Here is a 15,003-nt window from a genome sequence, read left to right on the forward strand (position 1 = left end):
AGATCAGGCAAAATAAGGGAATGTTTAAGAAAACTGTCAAAACTATCGAATTCTGTTGTAGTTAAGGAGTTGGTAGGCCAGAATTCATGAGGATTTCATTTCGTAAACTAAACCTGAACAACCACAACTTCTGCCTGTCTCTTTTTCTAGGGTTGGGATCATTACATTTACAGGTCTAGCTGGCCAGATACGGGATTTTAAGTTGTTTTCTTTTTAGATAATATCGGTGGTACTAATAGTCTATTAGATTTAAAACTTTAGAAGCTTTTTTCCTTTAGGGAGGTATCTTCTGCAGTCGTGCCCCAGGCTTGCCCCAGGCCGGATGAAACACTGTCAGGACCTGGTTACCAAGCTGACCCGGGCACGTTTGGCGCGGAAAGGGATGATCAGAAACAACAATAGAAGTTACGTTGAAATTTAGTTTTGCGATTTTTTCAATTCCTTTACGATGTCATCCATTACTAATGGACTAGGGACATCGGTAAAAAAAGCTGTGGGCCCTAAAGCCAAAGTGACAGTTGTTTTGGGCGCACAGTGGGGCGATGAAGGAAAAGGAAAGTTGGTTGACATCTTAGCTACAGATGCCGATCTTGTTTGCCGGTGTCAGGTAAGATCTGTGTTTCCATGATAAATGTGTCCATAAATAGAAGGGAAGTTTCAAAACTGTGTATTACATATATGTTAGAATGATCGCCTTAGATGTCAATTAAGGTTAACGAGGACACAACTTGCTCTACGTATACATGATTAATTTGCATGCGAGTCGGTCATGGTTTATTGTTTGCTTATTGTTTGTTTGTCATAACAGGATGAATGTAGATTTCAATTGTGTTGGTCTGTTGCTTACCTTGCTAGTATCTTGAAGTAGAGCAAAATATTTATCAAACAGACGTTATGAATTTGTAAGTTAGGGTCCCTCGAGATATTTACTTTGCCCTGACCTGAGCTTTGTACAGTGGCCACAGCATCTTTTTTCTGGTTGGCTTAGCTTGGCTTGGAGGGGAGTCGGTGGGCGTGATCAAACTGAATTTTTTACGAGATCAGATCGAAATGGGACACTTTTTGGTATTCTCATAAATTTGTCTCTACCTTTTCCCATGGAGAAGTACCATTACTAGGAAGGTGATGACAGATATCCTTCCAATACACAAGTATTGTTCATGTTCAAACATAAGAAATGGAACAATTTATTGACTCTGAGTGGAAGGTCAGCTCATGGCATAAACTTGCCTTGAATTGAGGTCAAATGCTGAAGGATGGGCTTGGCTGCAATGTGTTTTTTTGCCAGTTACTCAGTAAATGATTGTAAACTATAATCATTACTTACCCAAGGGTGAACTTTTAGTTTAAAATTCTCTCAATAACTGCTATTATATTGTAAGGCAACAGAATTGACTACAATCTGAGGTCATATTGACTAAGAAAAAAGAATGGCTGGTAATATCTGGGAGTCCAGAACCCAAACCATTGATCTCTCTGCACCTTATAAAAAGTCATCAGAGAAACATGTAATTTACCTGTGCTGTCTATTTAAGGGTGGAAACAATGCTGGTCATACAGTTGTGGTTGACTCAAAAGAATATTTTTTTCATATGGTTCCAAGGTAAGAACTCTACAGTATGACAAAAAGCTCTTTTCTACATTTCGTCATTGTTTGATAACCATAAAATAAATTATACCCTTTTTGTGGTTTCAGTGGGTTGATTCAACCAAAAGCTGTTAGCATTATTGGTGAGCAATTTTGTCTTTTTCAGAATTGTATGATCATTATATACAAATCCTTGTCAATAAATTTTATTTGGTGCATGCATGTATTTTTACTTCTCTTTTTCTGTTAGGAAATGGTGTTGTTATGCACATTCCACAGTTCTTTGAAGAGTTGAAAGAACTTGAAGCTAAAGGTGATCCCTTCTATTCCACTTTCTTTACCTCATGTTATTACAATAAATTATTTTATTATTAGTAGTAGTATTATTATTAGTATTATTATACTACTTTAGTATTGGTTGCAGGAAACTGCACTTAATTATAGAGGTCTTTATATTACATACTCTATGTACTGCTTTAGGGCTTATTTTCATTAAATTACTGTTATGTTCAGTTTATCTACAAAGACAAGACAGTGATCATATAATTTATATTGTCAATAGCATATTGCTTTCAATTTGCAGTTTTAAGAAATCAATCAAAATAAATTATATTTGTTTCCTGGCTTTGCAGGGGTTACTGATTGGGAGAAAAGACTTCTTGTCTCTGACAGAGCTCATATAGGTGAGAAACATGTTTAACATTTAAAATGGTAATATAACAGATCTTTTTTAAATTGATTGTTGAAATGGTTGTATGAACAACATGGCAGTGTAATTTTATCCATTGGTAATTCAATTATACCTGGTGGTGATGCTAACGGATATTTGAATGATGTTTTTCCCTTTTAGTATTTGACTTGCACCAAGAATCTGACAAATTACGTGAAGGTGGAAAGGGAGGGTGAGTATGATAAAAGACTGCCTGAGGTGATTCAGTATGTCTGTACCTATCAAAAGTATATTATTTGCAATAGAATGATCCCATCTGATGTAAATATAACTGACTGAATTATATTTTAACTGATACAGAGTACATTTATTCACACCTTCTGGTGTAATGTCTATTACCTCCAGTGAGTAAAGCTGTAAACTTTTGTCTTTTGTTAGGTTGGGGACCACAAAGAAGGGAATTGGTCCAACATATGCCTCAAAGGTACTGTTACTCGCATTGTTTGGAAGTAGAAATCTTTCAGTCATTATAGAATAAAACTTCATCGTTAGATGCTCACATAACAAGTGCACAGCTGTGTACATAAGTGCACAGTTCTGATTGTGGCTGTCTTCTCAAAGGTTTGCTTTTTAAAACTCATGTACAAACACTGCACTTTTGGCATCTTGATGAGTGCCATAGGGTAGTTGTAAACACGTGTTTAATTACTAGAAGTGACTGCATATTGGAGCTGTCCCTGTCTTATGGTTTATGTGTTGACATACTCCATTTTATTACATCTTCATTTCATACACTTAGCTCAGAGTTCATTTTGTTGCCTTTACATGTACAGGCACAAAGGATAGGCCTCAGAATATGTGACTTAGTTGGAGACTTTGAGGCTTTTGAGAGAAGGTAAGCAGCTGCCCTGTGGTAAAGAATGCTTTGATCAGTGTCAGCCATGCAAATTGATTATGATACTATGTTAATTCTTTGTTGTAATAGATTCAGAGGACTGGTGTCACATTTTCAGAGGCTGTAAGTATTGAAAGAGACAATTGTTTTTACTCACTGCTTATCTTTAAATTGAAAGTTTATTTTTGTAAATGTTTTCTTTACTTACCTAACCAAAATAGAATGTTGTGCTAACTCTACCTGGCCAGCTTTAAATTAACCATCTTGTGGAGTACATGTGATTGCTAATTCTAAGCTTAAACATCAGACTGTGCATTTCATTTTTTCTCAGATATCCAGGTCTTAGTACAAACATTGAGGAAGAGATAACAAAGTACAAGGTAACGATGTTAAAGAAATTTTCCCGTTTATGTTCTCATACTTTAGTAACCCTGGATATGTTTGTGTAACTATTTGTCACTTTTAACAAACAAAATAATTAGTTTACTTATGTTTAGGATAAATAGTATTCATAATTTATAAATTTTTTTCTTTTGGTTTAATTGTAGCACTATGCAGAAAAGATCCGTCCTTTGGTGTGTGACACAGTAAGTTACATGAACAACGCACTTCAGAATGAATCAGCCAAAATTGTTGTGGAGGGAGCCAATGCACTCATGCTGGATATTGACTTTGGTAATTTTTAGCACAAGTGTTGCTTTGAAATACGCATTTTGATTTAATTTTTGAGTTGTTAACCTTGTTGAATTGAGTCAATAGTACCAAATAATTCATACAAAGATTACATCTTGAAATACAAAACCACATTTTGAGTTATTTTGTTCAATCTCTCCATTTGTCTGTCATCTCTCTGTATTTTGTTCATAACACTCCATCTCATTTCAGCTGAATTTCTGCTGTAACTGTATTTACACGCCCAGATATGGTCCAGACATTATCTAATGTGATTAACCTTTGGGTATAAGATAGATAAAGAAAACTTCCTTTTTGTACTATAATTACCACTTGAAGACCTTTACCGAGTTGAATTATCTGAAGATTAGTTTGTTGTGAAATATGTAAGTATCATAGTAAAACCTCTCCCAATTGAAATAGCTCTATTCATTGTGAACTGGCATGAGCTAAACAATGTATTTTATTCCCCTTTCCATACAAACCTTAGGAACTAGACCTACGACCAATGGCAGGAGTACATTGTAACTTATGGAACAAATTTATCATTATTGATAGTCCATGTCAAATTTCTCCAGGCTGATATGAAATGGGTTTAGTTTGTTTGGTTTAAGGTTTAAAATTTATATAAATGGCTTCTACCCTTGGGATACCAATTTGCTATAAACACAACACTGTTGTGTATCAAGTCTATACAAACCACAGGCAGCCCAAGCTCCAGCTGTGAGATCATCATCTTGCAAAATAGAGGTTTTTTAATTGAGAATTTGAATATTTTTTATTACTATGAGTGGTCATAAATATTCCCATACAAACTCTCACAATTTTGCTACAACTCTTATTCTGTAAGATGATCATCTCACAGCTGGAGCTTAGGTGGCACAAACAGAACACTTTGTAAGCAAATTGCAAAAGAACGTCTTTAATTTCAAAGAATGTTTGAATATTTTTTTCCAGGTACATATCCATTTGTTACATCTTCTAACTGTGCTGTGGGTGCAGTTTGCACAGGTCTTGGCATTCCACCAGCAGCAATCGGCAATGTGCATGGAGTTACCAAAGCTTACACAACAAGGGTTGGTCTTGGAGGATTCCCAACAGAGCTTAAAAATGTAACTTGTTTCTTTTTACTTAACAACTAATGATCTCTTCATTTTGCATTTAGAGACTGTTACATCACGTATTTATTATAGATTGAGTGAACATGGTATCCATTACTATTTTTGTAGTGTTTTCCTCTTTTTTCAACAAGACAATAAAACAGAAGCTAGCTAAAGAAACAGCTGTGAATTTCTATCGAATTATGGGGATGTAATTGTCAAGGTTATCTAGAACGTGTTACTGTCACCTCTCTCAACTCTTGCTCTCTTTGCTCCTTATTCCTGGTTCTTTATATCATCTATCAGATATTTGCAATATCATAATACTTGACTGACCTACCTAGATTAGTCTGAACAACAGTTGTACATAATGTCTTGAGTTTGATAAAAAAAGGCAATTTTTCCATAAGGTTATAACTTTATCATGATCTCAGAGTTAATCCCATGTTGATAGATGTCAGATGCAAACTTGCAGTGCTGTACTTCTACCAAAAGAATTAGGGTTTTGAAGACTACTCTTGTGAATGCTGACCATCTATTCAAACATAGAATATTTTGCTTATCTCCCCAATTGCATTTTCAGGAACTTGGAGAGAAGATGCAGCAGATAGGAAGGGAATTTGGTGTAACAACAGGCAGAAAGCGTCGCTGTGGATGGCTTGATCTTGTAATGATCAAATATTCACACATGATCAACAATTTTACAAGGTACATATCAATGTTCAACTCAAGATTATTTATAGTGATTTACCATAGCAGCCACTTTACCTCCCCTTTTTTTCCTGTTTTTGTTTTGATGTTTGTTAAAAATCAAACAAGTCATTTTTTTAAATTAGTTACAGGAAATAATTTTTCTAAAATATACTTTGAAAATGAAGATTTAGATTTGATAGCTATTGGTTTGAACTGTGTTGGTAAATTACAATTTTTAATATGACTTTCGTTTAATGGGATTGTATTACTAATTATGGATCAGTAAAAGTGAGCTCAGAGCATAGGTTTGGTTATTGAGATAGATTAAGAAGAAATGTTTTGGGCATGTTTTTCATTTGCAATCATTTACAAATGAAAAAATATATATATTATGCTTGAATTTCTGTATTTGATGGTTAATGCTGTTCATATTTCAGTCTTGTGATTGCCAAGCTTGATGTTTTGGACACTTTTGAGGAGGTGAAAATTGGGATTGCATACAAGTACAGAGGACAATTCATGAAATCTTTCCCTGGTATGATTGTTGGTTTTGTTGCCTTATGTCCATCAGTTATTAATTGGAATAGGACAACAAAGTTTCACTTTGACATGTGTTACGGAATGTACTTATGGCAGATGTTTTTGTTTACTTTGATGTTCGTTACAGCTTGTGTGGAAGTCTTGGATGAAGTTGAAGTGGAGTACATTACCCTACCTGGTTGGATGACCAGTATTGAACAATGTAGAACATTTGATGAGTTACCTGCTAATGCACAAGCGTATATTAGGAAAATTGAACAAATTACACAAATTCCAGGTGAGATTTATAGACTGAGTGAAATGTGAATAAATATAGCCGTGATTTGCAAAATATACCTATGAATTTCTTGACTTTAAGTAGGAGCACTGATAGGGTAAGGTTTTTAAACCAGAAAGGAACATCCTCATAATGCTGGCTATCATGGGGTGGATTCATATAAAATTGGTGTCAAAGTGATCTAGAATTTTATTCCTGTACACACAGGTGCAAGGTTCTAAGCTGAAAATAATGAATTTTTTAAGTCCATGGTAGAAGGCATGTTAAGGCTGTATGCTAACATTGTGCGTTTCTTTTTTGTAGTTCAATGGGTTGGAGTTGGGAAATCCAGAGATGCCATGGTATCTCTGTTTTAGAGATATGAAGAGGCTTACGAAAACCATCTTGTATTGTGTTTGTGAATGCAATTTTGTTCCCATTAACTGTTTTATTATTGATGTGCTGTTTAATTGTATTGTAAACGAATACGCAAAATATGAGTGTTGAAATTTTACAGGTATTTCAATGGTAAAAAGAAACAAACAGAACAAGAAGTTTCTGTCAAGTAACGTTGTTGATAGGATTCCACGCTTTGCCTGATGAACACTACGCTGACCGCACAATATGACACAAGTTACTTCAGATATTCTTACATTGTATTATTTGTAATAATTTTGCAAAGAAGAAGCTTTTAAACTAGTACATTTCCGGTAACTGAAGGTGATATTAATCACGAAATAATGAAATGGCCCAGCTGATTAAAAAAAAACCTCGTATACAAATGAAACACCAGGGGGATGTGTGGATTTGTGGATGTATTTATTTAAAAGCCGTGAAAAAAAATTGTTCTGTCCGATTACAATTAATAATTTTCTAGCAGATTATGAGAATTTAGTATTCTGTATGTATTCTAATGTAACTTTAACGTAACTAGTCTGCAAGTTTCTAGAAATATCTGTTATAAATGCGAGTGATAAACAATTTGTTGTTCCATGTATCTTAAAGTTTCGTCCCCCAGCATCCGGATTGTGACGTAGCTTTCAGTAAAATTACCAAACCTCCCAACCCATAACTCTTCTTGTCTACCTCAAGACACAGGATGAGAGTGATAAAGCACAACCCAACGCAGGAAAGAAAAAGTCTATCAACATACATCTAATATTACAGCGTCCTATTGTGGAATATGTTTGCTGAAACAAAAAAACGTTCGTTCCGTAGTAGAAAGAAGTGTAAAATCACCCTGCATGCCTGCAAACAAAATAGAGTTATTTTTATGGTAGAATTTCGTGTTGGATGTACCAGCCTCGGTGAAAACGTAACTTCTTCGTTTGCCATGTGAGTGAATAACTTCAAGACCTCAAGTAAGGTTCCCCCTTTTCGGCGAAGTCTCAGGAAAGGCGCATTAGTCGGTTTAGTTCCAACTGCTTCAGTGAAATGTTCGCTACCGTAGATCTCCGTAGGGCCCACGAGACGTGTTCACCTGAGTCTCAACATCTATCCGTTTGGCACAGTCAGCCCACCTCCAAACGGGTAAGGTAAACTGTGAGGTCGGGAGTTACGCGGGGACAACTTCCCTTCCTTCCACCTTTTCAAGATCTTTACCGTAACGCTCTGCAAATTACGATGATAAATTTACTAAAACGTATTCAATTTGGTAAAATTAGAGTAAGCTCTACCTTTTAAATATCTTCTTAGAGAACTAGAAGAGTAGTGTTCAAATTACATCCTTCACCACAATCATAGTCCGATCTCGTCACGCGATTCTTTCTCCTCCCAACGCGAGGAAAGTGCTGTGAGACGTTACGAAAGAGACTTTGCGATACAATAAACATAATATTAGTCATTTGGGAGGGCATACGCAGCAAAATCTCTAAACAGAAACTGTAATCTTTGCTGTTTTGACCTTGTAAAAACAAAGGTCCAAAAAGACAAGATAAGTTGTCAGAGAATCATGATAGTTTCCAAGGCAGACTAATTTATTGACTAGAGTCAGTTCTCTTGTCTGGCTTCTGAACAAATCAAACATGGGCTCATCTACTGCAACCTATTACGTGAATCACGATCTAAAAGTATGTTAGACACCTACCAGAAAATCCTACGAATGCACAGCCCCAGGCTATACTCCAGAACCAGCCAATCATGAGGAAGACAATTGTTGCCAGCTGCATGAAGCCTACAAAACAATTGACGAACAGAATGGAAGTGCGGCTGATCAGCGGTATGTTCTTCCGTGTCAGGAAGAAGGCGATCAGGCCAGATATGACTGTCCCTGTACAGAAAATGCACGGTCAAGTCAGAACATTCCATCATTGATCCAATGCTTATACTATCATTCAGTCTTTGAGAAAACAGCCACTCACTTCTCAAATCTCAAAGTTTTTGTTTGCAGTTTGTGTCAGTTGTTTCCATATTTGTGGATCAGAGTTTGTCTACCCTGGCAAAATATTTTTTCGAGGCTTCTTGAATTTAACACCACATCGTATACTAAACATCATTTTTTAAGTGACCTTTATCAACAAAGCACTTTTAACGAGTGGTTGTTCGGAGAAATGACCGCCCCTGTTTTCGTTGGAAATGTAATTCTAAGCGATACTATACCAGACTGTCTATTGTCCTTTCCCTGCTCTAGCTTCTTACTGACTGTTCACACAAATTACAGTTAACAACAGACTTATGATTAGTGAGTATTCATTTTCAATATAATACAAGCTAGGTAAAGTATACTTTCCCACGCATTTCATTTACCGGCGGTAAAACCGCGTGTCGCACGAATTCTATCAAGCTAAGATTTTACCGAAACACGTAGTAAAAGGAAGACAGACCAAATTGAAAAAATTTAAAGATGAGGTCCCACAACAACTGGATTGAAATGTTTCCTCCAATGTTACTCATAATGGGAAAGGAAATGGTTGGAAAAAGGAGGCGATACTGCCAAAAAAATTAATGTTACATCCTGAAGTTTTTTTTTATTCAGGGGAGACGGATGAGAAGAAAACAGTTTGAACAGAAATGATTGTAGAAATGCGTTAATATGCTATAGTTGACATTTAACACATCCATCGGTTTACTGTGTCATAGTTTTCCTAAGAATCGCAATGTTGATAGGACTAATAGTATCTGTCAAACTATTTTGTTCAGAGTAGTGTTGTTAACCGAGCTTGAAAACACTAACGATTCGTTACTTTGCTGACAATTTTGTTGTCTTGTTCCTTAAATCAAATGCCCGACTTTATCGATTCCACTTTGATTAACTCTGCCACATCGTCTCTTTGTTCTGACATTACCACACTATAGTGATTATTTCTTCGTGGTGAGTTCATAATCGCACGCGCCCTCTGGCCATCCAATATGAAGTGACAAGAAGGCGAGAAACTCTGCAAATGACAGCCCACGGTAAAAAGAAATTTGTTTTCTTCAATTATCTCTTCGTCAAAGACAATAAGTAATCAGGCCTTTCGGATTAGCACTAGAGGATTAGTACAAATGAATTGTAAAATAATCACGAAATTCATCACGGACAGTATTTTTACGCATAAATGTTTGAGCATTTTGTAATTGATAATAGGCAAGAAATAGAAGAACAGTTTGAGGAAGCGTTTCTACGGTTGGTCTTTGTTGTATCTAGTATTCAACGGAAACGATTTTTCCAATCTTAATCTTAACAGGCTGCTCGGAAAAATGATTCTCGAGATAAGATACACAAATCGCATGTTGATAACGATGAGTTAATGGGCAAATAACGAATTCTACAGAGTAATGTGTGATAAAAAAAACTGTTATGGTAATAAACATTTTTCCAATAATTGGTTTCTCTTCCGTTTTTCTCTTTTTTTGTATACTTTTGCTATTTGCTATGTTTTAAGTTATGAAAATTAAAATGCTTTTGGAAATTTCCGTTTAACTAAATCTATTCCCAGATTTTTTTTTTTGCTTCTCTTTTTATGTTTTCCTACTTTGCACGCAATTCGAAGACTTCGTCGAGCTGGGCTCCTCACAAACATATTATAGCATCATATACATCATAGCGAGGGCCGAAGTGAGAGAATAATAACTTTTTGATGTATCATGAAAATGACTCGGGAAAAGACTTCGCTTTCTATTTTCTGTTTGAAAGACCGTGTGATATCCTTGTGGCTTAAGTCTTGTGGCTAAGACTTCCTTTAAAAACATAATTGCGTCAGCTTAAAAGAGTGTAAGATTAAATGGAAAGAATAAATTCTCGATCGTCTGATAGTTGAAAATACATCTTAATGGTCAAACTATTGGAAAATGTTAATTATAAAGCGAAATACCATCAGAAGTTTCTTGCTTCAAAACCCAGCCGTGAATAAATGTTTAATCAGTCCAAAACTATGGAGCTGATCTTACCTGATCCGGGGATGAGAATGTTAAAAATGAGACAAACAATGGCGACGGGACGCGGTAATACTGGAATGGCATCCTTCGCTGAGATTGTCTGTTTTCGCTTCACTACTGTTGCCGGGTCTTCCTTTGGGATTATTGTTTCATTAGGAATTTGAAATCCAGGAAATGGAGTGTACAAGCCAGCTGTTGCGGAAGATGAACTCGACACTCTTGCCGAACGTGGTGTAACGCGAGAACTTTCAAGACTGAAACTTCGTTGATAGTTGCCATTTTCTAAGGGTTTCACTTGAGGTAGACCCGCACTCAAGTCGCCCGCAGCTTGAGAATTATTCTCACCAGTAAGAACTGGTGCATTTAATCCCAAAGCTGGCAAATTTTCCTTAGTATTTCGGCCCTGACTTTCGTTGTCCCCGTCAGTGACTAAAAATTGTGTTGAACTGCTCCCGCGCTGTTTGTGGGCAAGAGACATCTTCAGGTAATCAACGATTATTCCTCAGCAATGGATTTCTCCTCCATTATGTTTCACCGCAGATACATAAATTTTGAAGTTATGAATTTCCCAAGATTCTCTGTCAGCTTCTAGCGATTCGTTACTGAACTCGAGAGAGAACTGAGCGAAAGCAGAAAGCTGCGAGATGTTGTTATGGATTAAAACTTTGACATCACAATAGACTCAACCTGAAGATCAATTTACATTCCACATCTATCAATGCCTAATTGTCCTTAGCTCGTCAAAGCCCTGAAGGCATTTATATATGACTACCATATGTCTGATCGATGCTTTAAAGGTTTTCAGCTCTAATCACGCGCAATAAAACAGAGCGTCGTGTTCTTATCGGCAATGAGGTACAATATTGCGTTAAACACTTTTGTATTGGATCTTTTGTTCGTTAATGCATTGCTAGCTGTAGCGAGAGCGAAACACAAATTTTTTGAAGTGCAAAATAAAACAGGTATCTCAGTTTCCAGCCTGTTTGCACATGTTTCATGTTGTTTGTATTGGATCCAATTTTGCTTGCAACCTATTGAAAATATGTCTTCGAGTTTTATATCCATCTTAAGAGAGACTTGGAACATAGCAGATATTCTTTTCAATTCTATAAAATAAGGAGATTAGCGGTTAAGAACAATTCAGTACATTTGCATTGAAAAGGAAATAAATAAACCGCTCGAGAATTAATGTTGTCATCCACAATACAGACTTGTGTATTTTTGGTTCATTTACACGCTTGCAAATGACTTCGGATATATTCTTAACATTCGGGGAACATTTTTGTATATCCCAATTCTAATTTCTCAACTAATTCAGAAATACTGATTTCGGGAACATAGCTTGTGATATTGTTGTGAGGTGTAAAAGAGCTGTTTGCTGAAAGCCTTTCTTCAGAGTTTACAGGTTTCTGAATCAATAATAACAAGTAGCAATGAAATTACCGATGAAATTACCAATAACTGATAATCAAAAGTGCTTACGAAAAACTAAAATTAATTTTCAACCAGAAAAAAATTCATAGAAGGAAAAATATTTCGTTTTAAAGTGATGCCGATATTCTAATGTCTACATCTGGGTAGATTAAAATTGTAAAACGCCGGAAATTTATGCAAAGAAAATATATCAAGATTTGTAGAATGTATTCTGCGCCGGAAAGTGATATAAACAGATCTGATAAGTTTTCACTGTGCTATGAAAATCGCATCATGGATAAGGGAAGACAACGAAAGGTTTAATTTGAATTGTAAAATCAATTAAACGTGTAAGACTCTTTCGTCAGGAATACATTACACTTGCGGGAGTGGAGTCGGGGACTACTCCTGAAACATGCTATGCCATATATTCTATGAGGAGTTACCGCTGTACAAAACACGTTTCGATCTAAGAACACTAAACAGAAGAGTAATTCCACAATTAGGGTGTAACTGTTTAAAGACGGTACAGGAGACATTTTGCTGATCTTAAACAGGTCATCTGTCACATAAATAAAATAGGTTTTATGAGGATGCCTTTAGTTTTGGAGCACTACAGAGATCTTCCTTTGTCGAATCTCTTAACGGTCGATCAGTTTTCATTTGAGGAAGATAAGTCTACGGAGTTCATTATGTAACCAAAAAAAAATCGCTTGTACAGTTTCATTATTAGATATTGGTCCGAGTGGTTTGAAATATCCCGAGTAGCTCGCTATGTATGTCTCTCCGTCCTTCAAATTTCTTTATTTACGTTTGTCGCGCGAGAAACGATATAAACCACATATGCCAGTTTTGATCATTTCAGCCATTTCAAAACCTAAACACAAACATGAAATGAAGTGTGTGATCGTCTGGGTGACTCCTTCTCGCAAACGCACTTTAGATTCTTAATATTTAGTCCTGAAATTATTATTTAGAATTCTTACGACAAAAAAAATTTGCAACGCAGTCTACGGACCGCCCCTTGTGGTGACTCTAAAAATTTGCCAGGAAGACGCTAACAAGTTTTAAAGGAGATATGTAATTAGAGTAACAAACATCATATGTCGTTTCTGTAACTTACAATATCCCCTCAGTTCCACCCTTGAAAATAAAAACATTCTCATCATACGGCATGAGGACTACCATGGTAGCTGTACACAATTTGAATGTGTCTGGATAAAAAAGGTGAAATATTTTAAGGTTCAAACTCTTTTGTCTTGGAAATGATTTTGAACGTGCGGAAACTGCTTTAATTACGATATTTTTCGCTTCAATTGAATACCAAAATAGTTAAAACATGGCTTTGCCGCCAGAACTGAACTAAACATTCTGTAGATAAACATATTTTACTTACCAGCGCCTGGTACAATGCAGTTAAGAATCAAACAAACCACGGCAGCTTTGAAAGGTAAAACTGGAAGATTCCTTAGAACAAAACTTGTCGTAATTTTTTCGTCGCGAGAGCCGTAAGAGTTCTTTACATTTCTATGGTCTTGTTTATTAGACTCTGTGGACCGCTGTGAGGTGCTGGTGTCTAAAAAATGATTCCCGCCAACAATTGTTTGAGTTCGCAGCTCAGCGAGACTTAGCTGCTCATGAGTTTCAAATGGATGAACTGACTCGGGATACGGATGAGCGAAAAGCGACCCACGGGGTAACAGAACATGACTCGGTACATGAAGGCTATTTTGCGTAAGAAGCAATGGCTTCACATTATGTTTCTTTGAGGCAGTTCTTTGATTTTCGTCTTCGCTGGTAGGCGCCATTTTTTCCACTTCCCACTGTATTCGTTTTCAGACCAGTTCAAACATTATTTTTAGCGCGTTCAAATTCGCATAGCTTAGTTTTGCTGTAAGTGAAAAATGTGTTTACCGAACGTCAAATTTGCATTCGTACTGTATCTCTGCTCAAAAAAAATTCAATTTACAAGTAATTACTCTTTTCAGTGCGGCAGCCGTGTTTGTTTCATTTACAAGTAATTACTCTTTTCAGTGCGGCAGCCGTGTTTGTTTAAGTTGTTTGTCAAGAGCTTTGGATTTTCATCTTTAATAACATTTCTTGTAAACCCAGGACACCCAATCATTGAATCAATGACGTCGTGGTTATTCTGCCAACGAGAAAAGAACGTGTTTTTCTTTGGTGTCAAATCATGATTAAAAAGAAAACGCAGAGGAAATGATAATGGTGTCTACTTATTGTTTTCTGTTGCCGGCTATTTGCATATCATGGAAATTGTGTCAACTGCCAGGATAGAAGATTTTCGTTTCATTGAGAACAAATTGCTCAATTTTTAACTTTACCGCTTATCGCGCCGAGTGGAAGCAATATCACTAAATAATTCAGCTTAGTTTTAATTTAGATTTTTTTATGATAAGTATTTTTTTTTATCTTGACGAGAAATTTACTCTTCAACCATAATGCAGCGAAATAGAGATGCTTGGTAGAACACGAAGGATACCTTGGAGACCAAAACGTGGAATTATGAGCGTTCTTTTCTCGCATTCACATGTTCTGATTGATGTAAGTGTCTTACTGCTGATCGCTCGCCGCTATCGATGATAAAGAACTGAAAAAAATCACCTGCTTCACTGTAGTGTTCTACAATTAAATGGCAATTATATTTGTCAGCCAGTTGGATCGAAGGACACTCACTTAAATTTTACTGATTGGTAATGGGAAGTAGCAATTTATGAGCCGGACACAGATTGATACACAATAAGGACGGGAAAAAAATGGGGCATTTCTTAAAATTCGACTTTAAAAAATTCCGACTCAGTT

At 36.2% G+C, this 15,003-nt stretch overlaps 2 protein-coding genes across 2 annotated transcripts; one reads left to right on the forward strand and one right to left on the reverse strand.

Moving 5' to 3' along the window:
- Positions 1-312: 312 nt before the first annotated feature.
- On the forward strand, positions 313-7,395 carry LOC131792088 (adenylosuccinate synthetase isozyme 2). Its single transcript, XM_059109456.2, has 16 exons — positions 313-607; positions 1,536-1,603; positions 1,697-1,731; positions 1,839-1,901; positions 2,221-2,271; positions 2,439-2,490; positions 2,697-2,742; positions 3,092-3,153; positions 3,244-3,276; positions 3,485-3,533; positions 3,702-3,828; positions 4,783-4,937; positions 5,509-5,633; positions 6,056-6,153; positions 6,286-6,435; positions 6,739-7,395. Exons 1-16 carry the CDS (start codon positions 449-451, stop codon positions 6,789-6,791), a joined length of 1,326 nt encoding a protein of 441 aa, XP_058965439.2. The 5' UTR covers positions 313-448; the 3' UTR covers positions 6,792-7,395.
- Positions 7,396-7,535: 140 nt separating this feature from the next.
- On the reverse strand, positions 7,536-11,678 carry LOC131792091 (uncharacterized). Its single transcript, XM_059109460.2, has 3 exons — positions 10,783-11,678; positions 8,501-8,683; positions 7,536-8,025 (listed from the first exon to the last, which is right to left on the reverse strand). The coding sequence occupies exons 1-3, from the start codon at positions 11,246-11,248 to the stop codon at positions 7,970-7,972; spliced, it is 705 nt and encodes a 234-aa protein (XP_058965443.1). The 5' UTR covers positions 11,249-11,678; the 3' UTR covers positions 7,536-7,969.
- Positions 11,679-15,003: the final 3,325 nt, after the last annotated feature.

This window comes from Pocillopora verrucosa, chromosome 7 (assembly GCF_036669915.1).
Source record: "Pocillopora verrucosa isolate sample1 chromosome 7, ASM3666991v2, whole genome shotgun sequence".
Classification (NCBI taxonomy): Eukaryota; Metazoa; Cnidaria; class Anthozoa; order Scleractinia; family Pocilloporidae; genus Pocillopora; species Pocillopora verrucosa.